Raw genomic sequence first — 18,562 nt, forward strand, 5'->3', positions numbered from 1 at the left:
ACACTTAATTTGAATCAGTGATTTTTTTGTCTGGACCTACAGATAAATATGATACTTATTGTTATAGTAAGTTAAAGAGGACCTTTAACAATTTTGCCTTATAAAGTACATTACTGCTCGTACCAGCAGGAATGTAAACATTTTTTGGGGTTTTTAAACTTTGGTGTGGAGATACAGGACATAGAACTTACTGGAGCCTAATTTTTTTTTTTATCATTCAACAGGGCATTTCATTTCATTCAGCTCTGTGGATATGTACGTTCATTCCACTATGAGACTGTTCATTCAAAAAAAGTCAGCGTCCTTAGGTAGGAAAAAGTAGACCTCCACCATTGTGACAAACAAAATGCTCATTGAAGTCATGAACTATTCTGACAATGCCCCTTCTCCCTCCCTAACAATAATACTTACCCCTGTCCTCGACTGCTCCTGCCCACCCTGTGAAAAACTGTCATACGTTACCATGCCTCCCTCTCGAGAACTAGGAACGTCACGGGAGCAGCTGAAGACCGAGGGTAGTTATTATTACTGTTATAGAGAAAATAGAAGGGAACCTCAATGGGTGTTTCATTTGCGTTACAACTATGGATGTCTACTTTTTCCTACCTATGGATGCTGCCTATTTATGATTTGACAGCATCATAGTGGGTTGAAAGTAAATGCCCACAGAACCAAACTAAATAAAACACATTAGGGCACCAGTAATTTCCGTGCCCTGTATCTCCACAATTGAGTGGAGGAAAAGTATGTCCATCCCTGTTACTAAGTGCAGGAAGGTACATTTAAAAAAAAAAAAAAAAATTGGTCAAAGGTCCTCTAACATCTTCTTGTTGGCTTTGGACTAATAGATCGAGCTATGTGGTTCATTTTCCTGAATTTTTATACTCTTAGAGTGCAGTCAGATGGCCGTATTACTCCCGCGAGGATCCCGTTGCAATCCTCGGACTGGTCCTCGGCTCTCCCGACCAGAGCGTGACAGCTGCATATAAAGACATACTGTCAGGCTCCGGACAGAGGAGCAAAGAGAAAGTCCATGGATTGTGATGTGATCCTCACGCGAGTAAGGCTACTTTCACACTAGCGTCGGGTAACGTCCGTCGCAATGCGTAGTTTTGGAGAAAAAACGCATCCTGCAAAGTTGCCCGCAGGATGCATTTTTTCTCCATAGACTTGCATTAGCGACGGATTGCCACATGTCGCATCCGTCGGTGCTTTGACGGACCGTTGGCACAAAAAAAGGTAAATGTAACTTTTTTTTGTGCGTCGCGTCCGCCATTTTTGACCACGCATGCGCAGCCGAAACTCCGCCCCCTCTTCCCCAGACTGCAGAATGGGCAGCGGATGCATTGTAAAACTGCATCCGCTGCCCACATATTGCAGAAATTTCACAGGTTGCATCGGTACGTCGGCCCGACACATTGTGACGGGCCCGTACCGACACAAGTGTGAAAGTAGCCTTATACTTTCGTCTGAAAGTACCCTTAATATGAGCGAGGTGGTGGGGGAGTTTATATAATGACATTGTCTTGACTGTATTATCTTAAAAATTTTTTTTAAATCAATGAACATTCACTAAACATTAGATTCGTTAATATTTTTCTCACAAATGATTTAATACATAAAACAGTGTCTGAAACATACAAAATACACAACAAAAAGTATTTATTTTTTATTTCTGCCCTTTTTATGAATTTTTGTTTGATTGAATTTTCTTTTTTTCTTGATGATATTTTTAGCATCTCTGTTGTGAATCCAGTCGTCTCGTTGTGCTTCCCACTTGAGTTGCTTGATACCTTGATTTAGAAATAAGAGTGTTATAACCAGCACTGGAACCACAAATACAGTTTCTTTTAAGACAAAATGCTTTATCTTAAAATGATAGCCACATACAAGATAATAACCAATGTAAAGGCCCCGTCTCACATAGCGAGATCGCTAGCGAGATCGCTGCTGAGTCACAAGTTTTGTGATGCAACAGCGACCTCAGTAGCGATCTCGCTATGTTTGACACGTACCAGCGACCCGGCCCCTGCTGTGAGATCGCTGGTCGTGTCGGAATGGCCTGGACCTTTTTTTGGTCGCTGGATCTCCCGCTGACATCGCTGAATCGGTGTGTGTGACACGGATTCAGCGATGTCTTCACTGGTAACCAGGGTTTACCCTGGTTACCATCGTAAATGTAAAAAAAACAAACAGTACATACTCACATTCTGGTGTCCGTCAGGTCCCTTGCTGTCCGCTTCCCGCACTGACTGACTGCCGGCCGTAAAGTGAAAGTACAGCACAGCGGTGACGTCACCGCTCTGCTGTTACGGCCGGCGCTCAGTCAGTGCAGGAAGCGGACGCCGGGGGACGTGAAGGTGAGTATGTACTGTTTGTTATTTTACATTTTACACTGGTAACCAGGGTAAACATCGGGTTACTAAGCGCAGCCCTGCGCTTAGCAACCCGATGTTTACCCTGGTTACCCGGGGACCTCGGCATCGTTGGTCGCTGGAGAGCGGTCTGTGTGACAGCTCTCCAGCGACCACACAGCGACTAAACAGCGACGCCGCAGCGATCAACATCGTTGTCTGTATCACTGCAGCGTCGCTGTGTGTGACGGGGCCTTAACTGTGAAACTAGGCATAGTAGAGATAAAGCTACCAATCCTATTGAAAGGGGGTGGCCACCGTTTCAGAAACCCTTTTCAGGTGAACATTAACTGCCATAAATACAATTAGTATATATATTGACTGGTAGTGTACATACAGCTGCTTAAACTAAATCTACAAGAAAAGCCACGTTTGCACTTGATGTCCAGCACACAGTCACCAAATTTATTCTCAAGCAGAAACCAAGAGGGAAAACCCATGGTCATAAATGGCGTGCCACTGATTCTCGTTGATGAGCACTTTCATCTCTTGTCTGCTTTCTATGGAAGTCTCATCAGAAGTTTCTGCTTGGATTACACTCAAGCATACAGACATCATGGAGCAGTGCAGTATATTGTTTGTTTGAAGTCAACTCATAAGGCCTCTTTCACACTTCAGTTGTTTGACGTCAGTCTAAAACCGTCATTTTCCTCAAAAAACGGATCCGTTTTTTTCCCCATAGACTTGCATTAGCGACGGACTGTGACGGATGGTCGTCCGTTCCATCCGTCATGCGACGGATCCGTCAAAATTTAGCGGACGTCATCTAGACATTGACGTTCATCTAGACGTTTTTTGTCTCCGTTGAAATGACGGATCGCGACGGATCCGTCGCGTCCGTCATTTCATAGAATGGCCACCTATGGGCGACGGATCCGTCGCGATCCGTTTTTTGGCGGATCCGTCGCCCCAATCCGTTTTTTCAATTTTTTTCAATTGCGCATGCTCCAAAAAGTATATACAATCCCCGAGTAACGGATCCGTCAAAAAAACGGATCCGTTACTTCCGTTTTTTCAACAATTGTGACGGATCCGTCGATCCGTCACTTTGTCGGAAGTGACTGACGCCAAACGACTGAAGTGTGAAAGAGGCCTAAGTAAACATTTTCTATAAACCACATACATGTTTGATATCAGTTACATATTATACTTATAAATTTTTGGAGAACAAAGAGTCAAGAAATGGCCCAAAAGTATTAAACATTAAAATATATTTATTAGTAGTTCAACTTTACATATAAGCACATACATAGCACATGTAGAAAAAGCTTCATGTGGTAAAATAGTGATTTGTGACTGTGTCCTTTGGTGCAACCAATACACCAGGTTCACAGATCAGGGCTCAATTGTAATCAGAATATAAGCTGTATGTTGCAGCACAGATGGCAATAAACTCCATATAAATAAGGAGAGTTAGATCTAATACATGGCAGTCAAAAACAAGTGTTAGCATCTATCAATGGTACTGATCATATGACCATACATGTATATATATATCTCTTGCAACTTATAAAACATAAAAGTATAAAGGCTAATTACCCATGAGTGTTCAGATCAGCCCTGTCCGGATCCTGGATGTGTACCCCAACGCGCGTTTCGCGTCTATGTGTAACCGCTTCCTCAGGGGGCCCCCTGAGGAAGCGGTTACACATAGACGCGAAACGCGCGTTGGGGTACACATCCAGGATCCGGACAGGGCTGATCTGAACACTCATGGGTAATTAGCCTTTATACTTTTATGTTTTATAAGTTGCAAGAGATATATATATACATGTATGGTCATATGATCAGTACCATTGATAGATGCTAACACTTGTTTTTGACTGCCATGTATTAGATCTAACTCTCCTTATTTATATGGAGTTTATTGCCATCTGTGCTGCAACATACAGCTTATATTCTGATTACAATTGAGCCCTGATCTGTGAACCTGGTGTATTGGTTGCACCAAAGGACACAGTCACAAATCACTATTTTACCACATGAAGCTTTTTCTACATGTGCTATGTATGTGCTTATATGTAAAGTTGAACTACTAATAAATATATTTTAATGTTTAATACTTTTGGGCCATTTCTTGACTCTTTGTTCTCCAAAAATTTATAATATGATTTTGAGTCGCCTTATGTTTAAATATTTGCTGACGATTGTGTTAATACATATTATACTTACTTGCATTTTCTTTATTTGACATGGCATTTATTCCAATGTTGTCAAATTTAGAACCAGTGTTGTCGTCTAATAGATCCCCAAACTGAAAAAGATCCAAAACATTAATGTTTACTTGAACGTACCTTCTAATGACTGAAAAATCTTAATCATTTATACTTGGATATTTCTGGTAAATGAAAATAAATAATGAATACCTCCTCTGCAGCAGCAAACATCTGATCTTCTTCCAAACGTCTCTTCTTTCCTTTTTTAAAATCTGTGTGATAAAGATAAAGGTAGAAAATTATTAAAATGACAATTAAGCATCAGTAGCAAATTATTCTGTTCTCCCTCCTATAGAAAGATCAACTTTGTATTCATGTGACCAGGCTTTTTTGATACACGAGAATTAGAAATATGGAAACTGCATTCATACGATCATTGTGTTAACCCCTTAGTGACAGCACGGTGGCTCAGTGGTTAGCACAGCAGCCTTGCAGCGCTGGAGTCCTGGGTTCAAACCCCACCAAGGACAACATCTGCAAAGAGTTTGTATGTTCTCTCCGTGTTTGCGTGGGTTTCCTCCGGGTACTCCGGTTTCCTCCCACATTCCAAAGACATACTGATAGGGAATTTAGATTGTGAGCCCCATTGGGGACAGTGATGATAATGTGTGCAACCTGTAAAGCGCTGCGGAATATGTTAGCGCTATATAAAAATAAAGATTATTATTATAGTGACAGAGCCAATTTGGTACTTACCATAATTTCCTTCGGGATCAATAAAGCGTATCGTATCGTAATGACCAGGCCAATTTTTACAATTCTGACCACTGTCACTTTATGAGTTACAGCTCTAGAACTCTTCAACGTATCCCACTGATTATCCCACTGATTATGAGACTGTTTTTTTCGTGACATATTGTACTTCATGTTAGTGGTAAAATTTCTTTGATATGACTTGCTTTTATTTAGGAAAAAAACCCAGAAATATTGGCCAAAATGTTCAAAATTTTGCCATTTTCAAACTTTTAATTTTTGTACCCCTAAATGTCGCACAAAATACAATAAATAACATTTCCCACATGCCAACTTTACATCAGCACAATTTTGGAAACAATTTTTTTGTTAGCACGCTATAAGGGCTTGTTCACACGATCCTTTTTTCACTGCGGATTTTTCAGGTCCTTTTTTTGGGAAAATCCGCAGTGAAAACCCGCGGTGCTTTTCTCCGCGGATTTGTGTTTTTTTTCTACTGCGGATTCCACTGCGGGTTTCCAACTGCAGTTTCCTATTGGTGCTGTTGGAAACCCGCAGCGGAATCCGCAGAAAGAATTGACATGGTACTTCTTTTTTTCTGCAGGCAAATCCGCGCGGATTTGCCTGCGAAAAAAAGGATCGTCGGCACAGCGGAATTTGTTTTCCATAGGGTAACATTGTACTGTACCCTGCATAGAAAACTGCTGCGGATCCGCAAAAACCGCAGCGTGTGAACATAGCCTTAGAGGTTAAAAGTTGATCAGTGATTTCTCATTTTTCCAACAAAATTTACAAAACTTTTTTTAGGGACCACCTCACATTTGAAGCGAGTTTGGGGGGAGGTCAATATAACAGAAAATACCCAAAAGTGACACCATTCTAAAAACTGCACTTCTCAAGGTCCGCAAAACCACATTCAAGAAGTTTATTAACCCTTCAGGTGCTTCACGAGAACTAAAGCAATGTGGAAGGAAAAAATGAACATTTTACTTTTTACACAAAAAATTTACTTTGGAACCAACTTTTTTTTACTTTCACAAGGGTATCAGGAGAAAGTGGACCACAACATTTGTTGTGCAACGTCTCCTGAGTACGCCGATACCCCATATGTGGGGGACAGCCACTGTTTGGGCGCATGGCAGGGCTCAGAAGAGAGGGAGCACTGTGACTTTTTGAACGCAAAATTGGCTGGAATCAATGGTGGCGCCATGTCGCGTTTGGAGACCCCCTGATGTACCTAAACAGTGGAACCTCCCAAATTCTAACTCCAACCCTAACCCCAACACACCCCTAACCCTAACCATAACCCTAACACACCCCTAAGCCCAACTCTAACTGTAATCCCAACCACAACCCTAATCCTACCTTTAGCCAAACCCTAATCCAACCTTTAGCCCAACCCTAATCTTACCTTTAGCCCAACCCTAACCCTAATGGAAATAAGTAACATTTTTTATTTTATTATTTTTACCTAACTACGGGGGTGATAAAGGGGAGTTTTGATTTACAGTTTTTTTTGTAATATTTGTGCCTTTTTTGTAGTCTATGTATGTGCTCGCTTGTATTTTTATTGTATCGTTTTCCACTGTGTGAGTAGAGCTTAGTATTCCAGATATTTTTGTCTGATTCTTTATGTGCTAGTTGTTTTTTTGTTTTTTAAAGTTGCAAATTCTGACCCAGAAGTCCAAGAAGTGAATTTTTGCATGTTAAGCAAAAAGTTTTTGGTAATATTTTCAAAACACTGCACCTTCTGCTCAAAAAGTAACAGTTATTGAGAAAAAAAATTATATACTGCATTTTTCAGATTATAAGATGCACATTCTTCCCTCCAAATTTGTGGGGAAAATGGGGGTGCGTCTTATAATGTGGATATACCTTACCGATACTGTTGCTAAAGGCTGGGATGAGGGGGTGTCTGGCGGTGCTGTGGGTGCCCGGTGGTGCTGCTGCCCGGCACTGCGGGGGTGCCAGGAAGTGCTGCAGGGGGCTCTGCCGACATTTTGTGACACGCCAGAGCCCCCTGCAGTTCCACGGTTTCCTGTGCGGTGAACTCTGGGAAAATGGCAGCCGAGGGGCGGCGCATGCGCAGATGGAGATCTCGGCACCAAAATAAGAGCCTCCTGCATAAGCGGAGACACCAGAAACAGCACCGGACACCCCCACAGCACCGCGCCAGACACCCCCCCCCCGTATGACATCCAGGTCACCAGAGCTAGCCAAGTTGCTTGATCATGCTCAGAGCATAATGAAGCAAGTTTGCCCTTCAGTGCAGCGCTGACAGCTTGCATAACACAGGAATGGAATGCTCCTGCATCCCTATGCTATACAAGCAATTAGCCTGCAAAAAATGAAAGTACCATAGTGGGACAAAATAAAGTAAAAAAAAAAAGTGAACATTTTTGTAAAAAGAAGGGGGACATGTACAAAGGCATGCTAACATAAAAAAATTAGGGGAGTTGATGGTACCTTCTTGCCATATTACCCCTATATTTCACTCTCTTCCCAAGGTGCACAAGCTCACCTTTCTTCCCCCCCCCCCCCCCCTCATGCGTCCCATTGTTGCCAGAATTGGTTCCTTTAAAGGGGTATTCCCATTTCCAAGATCCTATCCCAATATGTGGTAGGTATAATAATAATAATAATAATAATAATAATAATAATAATATTATAAAATACCTACCATTGGCAGTATATAATTCTTCTGATTCACCAGGTCACTTACCCCATATATAGGACATTGCAGTAACTTAAGAATCCACGGTTACAACCACTGAAATAGTGACAATTAGCAGTCATAGCCATGGATACCCAAGATAAAGAATGCCCTACATAGGGTAAGTGCAATAGTAAATCAGAATAACTATTCTTTCATTTCTATTTGGAGGCATTTGCGAATATTATTACACCTACTACATATTGGGATAGAAATTTGAAGATGAGAACATCTCAGTGGATGGGTTGACAGATTGTTGTAAACTTTAGTGAACTCAAATCTGGGTTTCATTAAGGATAGCAAACCTGGTTTGCAATTATTGTCTGATATTCAATAGTTACCAGATTATAAATTGATTACATGTGATTTATGGGCCCTTTATACATCCATATTGCCTGATGCATTGGCAGTCTTACAGTGGCAAGTCTCTGGCACTACTCCCTCTAAGTACAACATTGGTAACATGGTAACAATAACTTATTGTGGAAACGACAAAGTACTACATATTGATATCACTACCTTGTTCAGTATCAGAGGTTTCTGAAGTGTCCATGAAAACTCCCCCAGTTTCATCAGCTTCAAAGTCTTCTTCACACATGCTACCCAATGAAATTTCTTCATCTTCGTCCTCAGGATCAACATCCCAATCGGAATCAGAATCATCTTCTGTTTTCTTAGAAGATTTAGCATTTGGTTTTAAGTTCCTAACATGTAAAAAAAAAAAAAAAAAATACTGTTGCAGTAAGCTAAGTCTGGAAGATTTATGTAGAAATTACAATTCAAGTAAATTCTAAGGACCCTTATGATTCCTTATTTCTAAAAACAGAATTAGCAACCTGGTTTGGTAGTCACAGAAAGTTCACCATTGAACTCTAGAAATTGTGTACCGAAATCAAGTAATAAAAGACAAAATTTATTTAAAAGCAGGAAAATTTTAGGGACTAGTATGCAAATAGCAGCACTATTGCAAAGATGCAGTTATTGCTGAACATGTTCTGTGCCGCACTTGCAACAAGCTTAAAGGGGGTTTCTGAGTTTGGAAAAACTTTTGTATCTCGGCTGCAGTATGTTTAAACAAAAAAACAACTAACAACTAAACTTTAGTCACCTTCCCTGGGTCCAGTGCTGAGTTTCCGCCACTTATCCGGTGTCTGTTATTGTCTGCAGCGATCGTCAGCAATGCGGCCAATAACTGATTAACTGCTCTTCTCCATTTGACGGCACAGACACTCAGCTAGGGTAGTCTACAACGCTGTAGACATGTCAGCATTAGTGTTGAGCGAGTGTGCTCGTTACTTGAGTTTCTCCGAGCACGCTCGGGTGGTCTCAGTATTTCGCCGTGCTCAGAGATTTAGTTTATGTCGACGCAGCTGCATGATTTGCGACTGCTAGACAGCTTGAATCATGTGGGGATTGTCTGTTTGTTAGGGAATTCCCACATGTATTCAGGCTGTCTAGCAGCCGCAAATCATGCAGCTACATCGACAAACAATCTCCAAGCACGCCGAAATACTTGGGAGACCTCCCGAGCATGCTCGGAGAAACTCGGGTAACGAGCATACTCGCTCATCACTACTCAGCATTAATAATAAATATTTCTATAGCACCAATATATTCCACAACACTTACAGAGTAACATAATTCAACAGACACCAGGAGTGAGGGTCCTGCTCACAAGCTTACAATCCATAAGCATTGCCGGCAATAACACACTGGGAGCAGTGGTGGAAACTCCGTACTGGAGTCAAAGGGGGTGAGAATATTTCCGCATACAATGGGATCAATGCAGATGATGTCCTGGATTTTCCACCTGAATTGCTGGGCTCAGTTAAGCAGTATTAGAAATGCATGTGCCAACGGTAGTTTCATTACCAGTATCCGAAGAGTATCACATGTAGTGTGAGACCGTTATTAGATAAATAGAATTTATTCTAACACGGCACTCCTCCTTATCCATGAAACTGCATATGGAGGAGTAGCCTGGCGCCCAATAGTGAACCCCTCTACCCCTGAGGGTAGTTTGCACGTTAATGACCAGGTCAATTCTTACAATTCTGACCACTGTCACTTTATGAGGTTATAACTCTGGAACGCTTCAACGGATCTGGCTGATTCTAAGACTGTTTATTCGTGACATTTTATGATAGTGGTAAAATTTCTTTGATATGACTTTCATTTATTTGAGAAAAAAAAACAAGTTTGGTGAAAATTTCGGAATTTTTCAAATTTGAATTTTCATGCCCTTAAATGACAGAGATATGTCACACAAAATAGTTAATAAACAACATTTCCCACATGTCTACATTACATCAGCACAATTTTGGAACCAATTATTTTTTTGGTAGGAAGTTATAAGGGTTAAGAGTTGAGCAGCAATTTCTCATAAAAGGAGATTTTTGTGTACTCACCGTAAAATCTCTTTCTCTTAGCGTCTAATTGGGGGACACAGGACCATGGGTGTTATGCTGCTGTCCACTAGGAGGCGACACTATGCATAATCTGAAAAAGATTAACTGTGGCTCCTCCTGTGCAGTATACACCCCTGGACGGCATCAGCCTTCTCCAGTTTTGTGCAAAAGCAGTAGGAGGAACGTAACATGAATAACATAATTATGCCTGTAAGAAGGCAACTATGTACGAGCTCAAGAAACAATATGAGAACTCAACAGTTACAACAGCCCGGAAAGGGCAATAGGGTGGGAGCTGTGTCCCCCAATTAGAGGCTAAGAGAAAGAGATTTTACGGTGAGTACACAAAAATCTCCTTTACTCTGTCGCCTCATTGGGGGACACAGGACCATGGGACGTCCTAAAGCAGTCCCTGGGTGGGAAGCAATGGACGAATATTGTGCAGACAGGCCCGTACACTTAGGGCACCGCCGCCTGCAGGACACGTCTACCCAGGCTCGCGTCCGCTGAGGACTGGGTATGAACCCTGTAGTGTTTAGTAAACGTGTGTAAGCTAGTCCAAGTGGCCGCCTTACACACTTGTTGTGCCGAAGCCTGGTGCCGAATGGCCCAGGAGGCCCCTACCGCCCGTGTAGAGTGTGTCATAATGCCGGCTGGAAGAGGAGAATTCTTAAGGCGATACGCCTCTTGTATGGTGGATTTGATCCACCTGGCAAGAGTAGCTTTGGAAGCTGGCATACCCTTGTGGCCGCCTTCTGGAAGGAGGAAAAGGGAATCAGACCTCCGGAAGGACGCAGTCCTAGACACGTATATACGCAAAGCCCTGACAAGGTCAAGCGTATGCAGAGCCTTCTCCACTCTATGAACCGGAACCGGACAAAGGGATGGTAGTGAAATTTCCTCATTGAGGTGGAAGTCGGACACAACCTTCGGGAGGAAGGATGGGACCGTACGAAGAACTACCTTGTCCTGGTGAAATGCCAGGAAAGGCCGTCTGCAGGAAAGTGCTGTCAGTTCAGACACCCTGCGTAGCGAGGTGATTGCCACCAGGAAAACCACCTTCTGGGAAAGGCGGCGGAGCGGGACCTCCTTAAGAGGTTCGAAGGGTGGTTCCTGCAATGCTGTCAGGACCAGGATGAGGTCCCACGTTTCTAGTGGTCGTCTGTAGGGGGGAACCAATCGGGAAACCCCCTGAAGTAAAGTCCTTACTTGCGGCTTGGTAGCAATGCGCCTTTGGAAAAGCACTGAGAGGGCTGACACCTGGCTCTTAAGCGAGCCCAAGGACAGCCTGGCCTCCAGACCCGATTGGAGAAAACCAAGTACTTTGGGTATGGAATAAGGGAGTGGGATCTGGCCACGAGATTCGCACCAGGTAAAGAAAGCTTTCCAGGTACGGTAATAAATCTTGGCAGAGGCTGGTTTCCGTGCTCTGATCATGGTTCCAATGACATCTGCCGAGAGCCCTGCCTGGGTTAGAACCCAGGTCTCAAGGGCCACGCCGTCAAATTGAGAGCCCCTGAGTTCTGGTGGTAGAACGGCCCTTGTGATAGAAGATCGTGGCGGTCGGGGAGACGCCAAGGGGCGTCTGCTGTGAGTTGTACGATGTCGGCGTACCATGTGCGTCTGGGCCAGTCTGGTGCAATGAGGATGGTTGGAACTCCCTCTTGTTTGATCTTCCTCACCACTCTGGATATCAGGGGGAGAGGTGGAAAAATGTACAGAAGCTGGAACTGGGTCCAGTCCTGAACCAGAGCGTCTGCTCCGAGCGACCGCGGATCGTGTGTTCTGGCAATGAAGTTGGAGACCTTGGCATTGAAATGGGATGCCATTAGGTCCACATCCGGGGTCCCCCAGCGGAGACAGATCTGTTGAAAAATTTCGGGATGGAGAGACCACTCTCCCAAGTCTATTCCTTGTCGGCTGAGGAAGTCTGCTTCCCAGTTGTCCACACCCGGAATGTGGACCGCCGAAAGAACCGACCCTGTGTCCTCCGCCCAGCGGAGGATATGTGACACTTCCCGCATCGCCTGGGTACTGCGGGTCCCCCCTTGATGATTCACATATGCCACAGCCGTGGCATTGTCCGACTGTATCCTGATGTGAGAGGCTGCCAGTAAGTGATGGAAGGCCCTCAATGCCAGTAGGATGGCACGAATTTCCAGGATGTTGATGGGCATGGTCGCTTCCGCTGGGGACCACTTGCCCTGTGCCCTGTGGTGTAGGTGCACCGCACCCCAACCCGTCAGGCTCGCGTCGGTGGTCAGGACCTTCCATTGACCTGAGAGAAAGGATTTCCCCTTTGCTAGCGAGGTTGGCTTGAGCCACCAGTGCAGGGACCTCCTGGTTGACGACGTTCGCTGGAACTCCCTGTCGAGAGAAAAGGGATTCCTGTCCCAGGACTTGAGAATGGCTAGTTGGAGAGGTCTGAGGTGAAACTGGGCAAATGGGACAGCTTCTATTGCCGCTGCCATCTTGCCGAGAACTCTCATGGCAAACCGGAGAGATCGAGGGGGTTTGCGGAGGAGGGTGCGAACTGCTAGTCGGAGAGCCAGTGCCTTGTCCTTGGGAAGGAGCACTAGACCCCTGGAGGTGTTGAATAACATTCCCAGGAAGGTCAGGGACTGACTCGGGGTTGGTGATGACTTTTGTAGGTTGATTAACCAGCCCATGCGACTGAGAGTATCGGTTGTGATTGAGACGCTGAGCTCGCAGTCCTTGAAGGTGGGAGCCTTGATGAGTAGATCGTCCAGGTATGGAACGACTACTATGCCTCTGGAGTGCAGGACGTCCATGGTGGCTGCCATGACCTTGGTGAACACTCTGGGAGCCGTGGCGAGTCCAAAGGGGAGAGCCACGAATTGGTAGTGGTCCTGGCCTATTGCGAACCTGAGAAACCTCTGATGGGCAGGTGCAATGGGTATATGCAGGTATGCGTCTTGTATGTCTATGGAGGCGAGATATTCTCCCTTCTCCATGGACGCAATGATGGACCGAAGGGACTCCATGCGGAAATGACGGACCCGTACATATTTGTTGAGCTGTTTTAGGTCTAGTATGGGCCGTACACTGCCTCCTTTCTTGGGAACTACGAACAGATTGGAGTAGAACCCTCGGAAACGGTCGGTCGTGGGTACCGGTACTATGACTCCTGATTGACAAAGCGAGGAGACCGCTTGGTGGTAGGCTCGAGCCTTGGCTGGCGGTTTTGGGGGGACAGAGAGGAAGAACCGGTCCGGTGGGTTGGAGGTGAAGTCTATTTTGTATCCGGAAGACACTAGTTCCGTGACCCACCTGTCTTCTGTAATAGGCAGCCAGACTTGATGAAAGAGCAAAAGTCGGCCGCCTACTGGTGTGGTGTCTTCCGGAGTCCGTGAGTCATGAGGAGGAGAAGGTCTGAGATTTTCCTCCTCTGGGCTTAGACTGGCCTGCTTTTGACTGCCAGGTCTTGTCCGACCTTTGCATCGATCGTGAGTTGTCCCTGCGTGGGGAACGGTTACGATTTTGTACTGGACGCGAGACGGACCAGCCGGAGGAATTCCGAAAGGATCGGAATCGAGTTTGGTTACGCTTCTTGTAAGTGCGTTTAGGTTTCAGTTGGGGAAGAGAAGTACTCTTACCCCCTGTGGCGTTGGATATCATAGTGTCCAACTGTTCACCGAAAAGTCTCCCACTGAGGTAGGGGAGGTGCGTGAGGGACTTCTTTGAGGCTGCGTCCGCTTTCCATTCCCGCAGCCAGAGGATACGCCGAATCGTGATGGCGTTTGATGCTATCCCCGCGACTCCCCTTGCTGAATCCAGAGCTGCATGGAGCATGTAATCTGCTACAACAGCAATTTGAACCGCTTGGTCCGACAGTTCAGGAGCGGATGCTTGGAAGGCTTGTAAATTGTTTGCCCAGGCCAGGATGGCCTTGGCAGCCCAAACTGAGGCGAACGCGGGAGCCAGGGATGCCCCTGCAGCCTCGAAAATTGAACGAGCCATGCGTTCTACCTGCCGGTCTGCTGCGTCCCTTAGGGTTGAGCTATCTGGCAGTGAAAGGAGGGTCTGTGCTGCTAGCCTGGAGACTGGGGGATCCACTTCAGGTGGATCTGTCCATTCCTTGGTGTCCTTCTGTGGGAAGGGGTACCTCGCCTCCAGATATTTGCGATTAGCGAATTTTTTTCTCAGGCTGTGAGAGCTGTTTTTTAAGGATCGCCTTAAACTCTGGGTGGTTAGAAAAAACCTTAGGCGGCTTCAGAGGTCCTTCAAAGGAAATCTGATGTTCTGGGGCCTCTGGTGGCGGATCAGAAATGTCCAGCACCCGATGGATGGACGATATTATGTCCTCAACTAGCGCTGTATTGCTAGGAGGGATTGGGATCAGGGACCCCTCAGTTTCTCTGTCTGAGTCAGAGTCGCAGATGCCTTCCGAATTCTGTGTATCACTGAGGCGTCCCCTGCTGGGTGAGCTGGGGAGGAGGCCTTCTCTGGTTGGGGATTGCGGAGATCTGCATTGTCTGTCCCTGGAATGGGACGGTCTAGATGACCTGGAGCAACGGTGTCTCTCCCTAGAGGGGGATGACCGTGTGCTATGGGATGACGCAGATGGACTTGATCTATGGATCCGCTTGCGTCCTGACCTAGACGTGGATGTGCCAGGGGCATCTTGTTCCTGAGTCAAGCTCTCCCGTTGTTGGGTAACGGTCATAGCCGGGGCATGACCCTGCAGAGCCTGAAGCAATGTGGAAGTTAGGTTATCTATAGACTGCGTCATAGATTGCGATAACTGAGTAGCCCATTCCGGTGTGGCATTAGACACCGAGGCATTGGCAGGGGCTTCTTGAGGCTGTGACACAGTAGTTTGTATACAGTTCTGACAATGCGGGTACGTGCTGCTACTGGGGAGAGCGGTCCCGCAGGCTGTGCAGAATGCATAATAGCAGTTCTGCCTGGTTCTCTTGGACCTTGAGCCCTGCATAATGCACAAAGTGCAGAGGTGCTGCCAGCAGATGGACCTTACAGGGGTAGAGAACCTACAGGGGAGCCTTATAGGTAATATGGATTCACAGCTGAGTAAAGATAACCCAGCTGTGATCTTACCCCACCAGTGTACCCCTAGGTCCAGCGCCGAAAATCCACAGTCCTGTGCCCCCCGGAGACTGGCTGCCTGGTCCTGCAGACCGGGAGATGCAGGGTTAATCTGCAGCCGAAAATGGCTGCAGAGACAGAGGAGAGAGGAGGAGAAGGGGGCGGAGAGCTGGAAAAAGGCGGCAAGGCTATAAAAAACCCGCCCTTTCTGTCTCGATCCGCCCCTTGTATGACACTGTAGAGTGTCATATTTGTCATCCGGGGGGCGGGCCGGGGGGCGGAGAGGAGGCTGCTGCTTCAGCTAGGCCGAAGCCGGGGCCTAAATTAGATGCCTGAGGCCCAGAAGGGCTCCAGGCCGGCGCGAAAGTCCGGGAGGGGGTCGGATCTGAACCGGACCCCTCCGGATTTGAAGGCAGGATGGCGGTGGGGCTATAAGCGGAAGGGGGAGCCCGGCTGGGATCCCCCTGAGGCAGTATAGAGCTGGTGCTGCCGCAGAGACAGGGACGCAGGGAACCCTGTGTCTGTATGTGCCATGCCTGCCTGCACTCCCCCCGGCCCCAACAGGAGCCCGCAGCTGGGCTGGGGTCCCTGGATGCAGGCGCAGTGTGCTGGCCCATTGCTGGGAGCTGTAGGATGCTGCCTGTACAGGCCTTACCTGAGGTGTCTCAACCTAATACCCCCAGAGGGGGATAGGGAGGGTGCTTTTGTCACACACCTTCAGGGGCCTTTATCCTCGCCTCGACCTCAACCCAGAAACCAAAAGGAATTGGGGAAGGAGGGGGGTCTCGACTTCGAACCAACACCCGAGAGGTTGGGGAAGGAGCAGCATGGGGATTAGCCATCTCAACTTCAACTGGGCACCCCATAATAGGGGGCCAAGGAAGGAGCCATGCCGGGGGTCTCACAGGAGACCCTCTTTTCTTCATCTGTAATCCCGTCGGAAAACGGGAAACGGAGTAAAACGGAGTAAAAATCTTTAGGTGTGCCTCCTTTGCGACACTAAGCAAAAACTGGAGAAGGCTGATGCCGTCCAGGGGTGTATACTGCACAGGAGGAGCCACAGTTAATCTTTTTCAGATTATGCATAGTGTCGCCTCCTAGTGGACAGCAGCATAACACCCATGGTCCTGTGCCCCCCAATGAGGCGACAGAGTAAACTTTTTTTTTAGCGACCACATCAAAATAGAAGTCACTATGAAGGGTCTATAGGATAGAAAATACCCAAAAGTGACACCATTCTAAAAACTGCACCCCTCAAGGTGCTCAAAACCACATTCAAGAAGTCTATTAACTCTTCAGGTGCTTCACAGGAATTTCTGGAATGAAGGGAAAAAACTAACTTTTTTTCACAAAAAATTGACTTCAGATCCAATTTTTTTTATTTTGACAGGAAACAATGGATCCTAAAATTTGCTGTGTAATTTCTCGTGAGCATGTCAATACCCCATATGAGGAAGAAAACCACTGAAGCAAGATGCACCAATGCCCGCGGCTTACCTGCGGAGACGGACATGCGGTGCGTCTTTCCAGACCGCAGCATGTCTATTTATCTCGCACAGATGCGAGTCTCCACAAGATAAATGTCACCCGTGCAATGTATTGGAAGCGGTGATTCCGCACAGTTCAATGAACACCTATGGATTCACCTGCATTCAATAGCCGGCAGCGCTTTGGATGCAGTGGACATGTGCTGGGTCCAAAACGCTGCCAATTCCTGAACGTCTGCACATACCCTAAAAGGTACAATTGTCAGACCAAAATTAAAATTAAACCACATGTTAGGGCTTAACTCCTATTTAAATGATACCTGTGGCATATAATATATACATATATATAATAATAATTTTTATTTATATAGCGCCAACATATTCCGCAGCGCTTTACAACTTATAGAGGGGACTTTTACAGACAATAGACATTACAGCATAACAGAAATCACAGTTCAAAATAGATACCAGGAGGAATGAGGGCCCTGCTCACAAGCTTACAAACTATGAGGAAAAGGGGAGACACAAGAGGTGGATGGTAACAATTGCTTTAGTTATGTGGACCAGCCATAGTGTAAGGCTCGGGTGTTCATGTAAAGCTGCATGAACCAGTTAACAGCCTAAGTATGTAGCAGTACAGACACAGAGGCTATTAACTGCATAAAGTGTATGAGAACACGATGCAAGGAACCTGATTATGTGTTTTGTTTTTTTTTTCTATTTTTAATAGGCCACACAGGGATAGTTAGGTTAATGCGTTGAGGCGGTAGGCCAGTCTGAACAAATGCGTTTTTAGGGCACGCTTAAAACTGTGGGGATTGGGGATTAATCGTATTAACCTAGGTAGTGCATTCCAAAGAATCGGCGCAGCACGTGTAAAATATATATATATATATATATATATATATATATATATATATAAACCTTTATCACATATATGAGTGGTGGGTCCTCGATGCACCCTTGGCATGACCAAGGGGTCTGTGAATGGTTCTGCCCCCTCAAAAGCTGAGAAGACACTGAGCAGCACTAAGTCCCCTGTATAAAGTCATAAGTAGTTTAATTGGAGTCTCTCTTCAAGACAATCTTTCACAAACTTACCCAGCAAAATCAAGATCATTCTTCACTACGCTGTTAAAACTGTCACCTTCAAATGAGTCTGTAATACAAGGAAATGAAAGCAATACCTGTACTTCAGAACTAAAACATCATAGTTAATGCACAAAAAAAAAAAAAAAAAAGAATCAGCATGTGTGTTAAGCTTAAGGAGCCCGGACCCTCATCTCCAATCCAAATAACTAGCGATGAGCGAATATACTTGTTACTCGAGATTTTCCGAGCATGCTCGGGTGTCCACCGAGTATTTTTTAGTGCTCGGAGATTTAGTTTTCATCGCCGCAGCTGAATGATTTACATCTGATAGCCAGCATAAGTACATGGGGGTTTGCCTGGTTGCTAGGGAATCCCCATATGTAATCAAGCTGGCTAACAGATGTAAATCATTCAGCTGAGGTGAGGAACACAATCTCCGAGCACTAAAAAATACTCGGAGGTCACCCAAGCA

The 18,562-nt window shown here is 45.6% G+C and overlaps 1 protein-coding gene across 1 annotated transcript in view; it reads right to left on the reverse strand.

The window, feature by feature from the left end:
- Positions 1 to 1,592: 1,592 nt before the first annotated feature.
- Positions 1,593 to 18,562, reverse strand: part of CEBPZ (CCAAT enhancer binding protein zeta) — a 47,071-nt gene continuing 30,101 nt past the window's right edge. Inside the window, exons 11-15 of the mRNA XM_077289118.1 lie at positions 18,100 to 18,157; positions 8,556 to 8,740; positions 4,781 to 4,842; positions 4,587 to 4,668; positions 1,593 to 1,793 (exon numbers count right to left, since the gene is read on the reverse strand). Coding sequence (XP_077145233.1) covers positions 1,663 to 1,793; positions 4,587 to 4,668; positions 4,781 to 4,842; positions 8,556 to 8,740; positions 18,100 to 18,157 — 518 coding nt within the window. The 3' untranslated portion in view covers positions 1,593 to 1,662. The remainder of the gene's footprint in view (positions 1,794 to 4,586; positions 4,669 to 4,780; positions 4,843 to 8,555; positions 8,741 to 18,099; positions 18,158 to 18,562) is intronic.

This window comes from Ranitomeya variabilis, chromosome 2 (genome assembly GCF_051348905.1).
Source record: "Ranitomeya variabilis isolate aRanVar5 chromosome 2, aRanVar5.hap1, whole genome shotgun sequence".
NCBI classification, from domain to species: Eukaryota; Metazoa; Chordata; class Amphibia; order Anura; family Dendrobatidae; genus Ranitomeya; species Ranitomeya variabilis.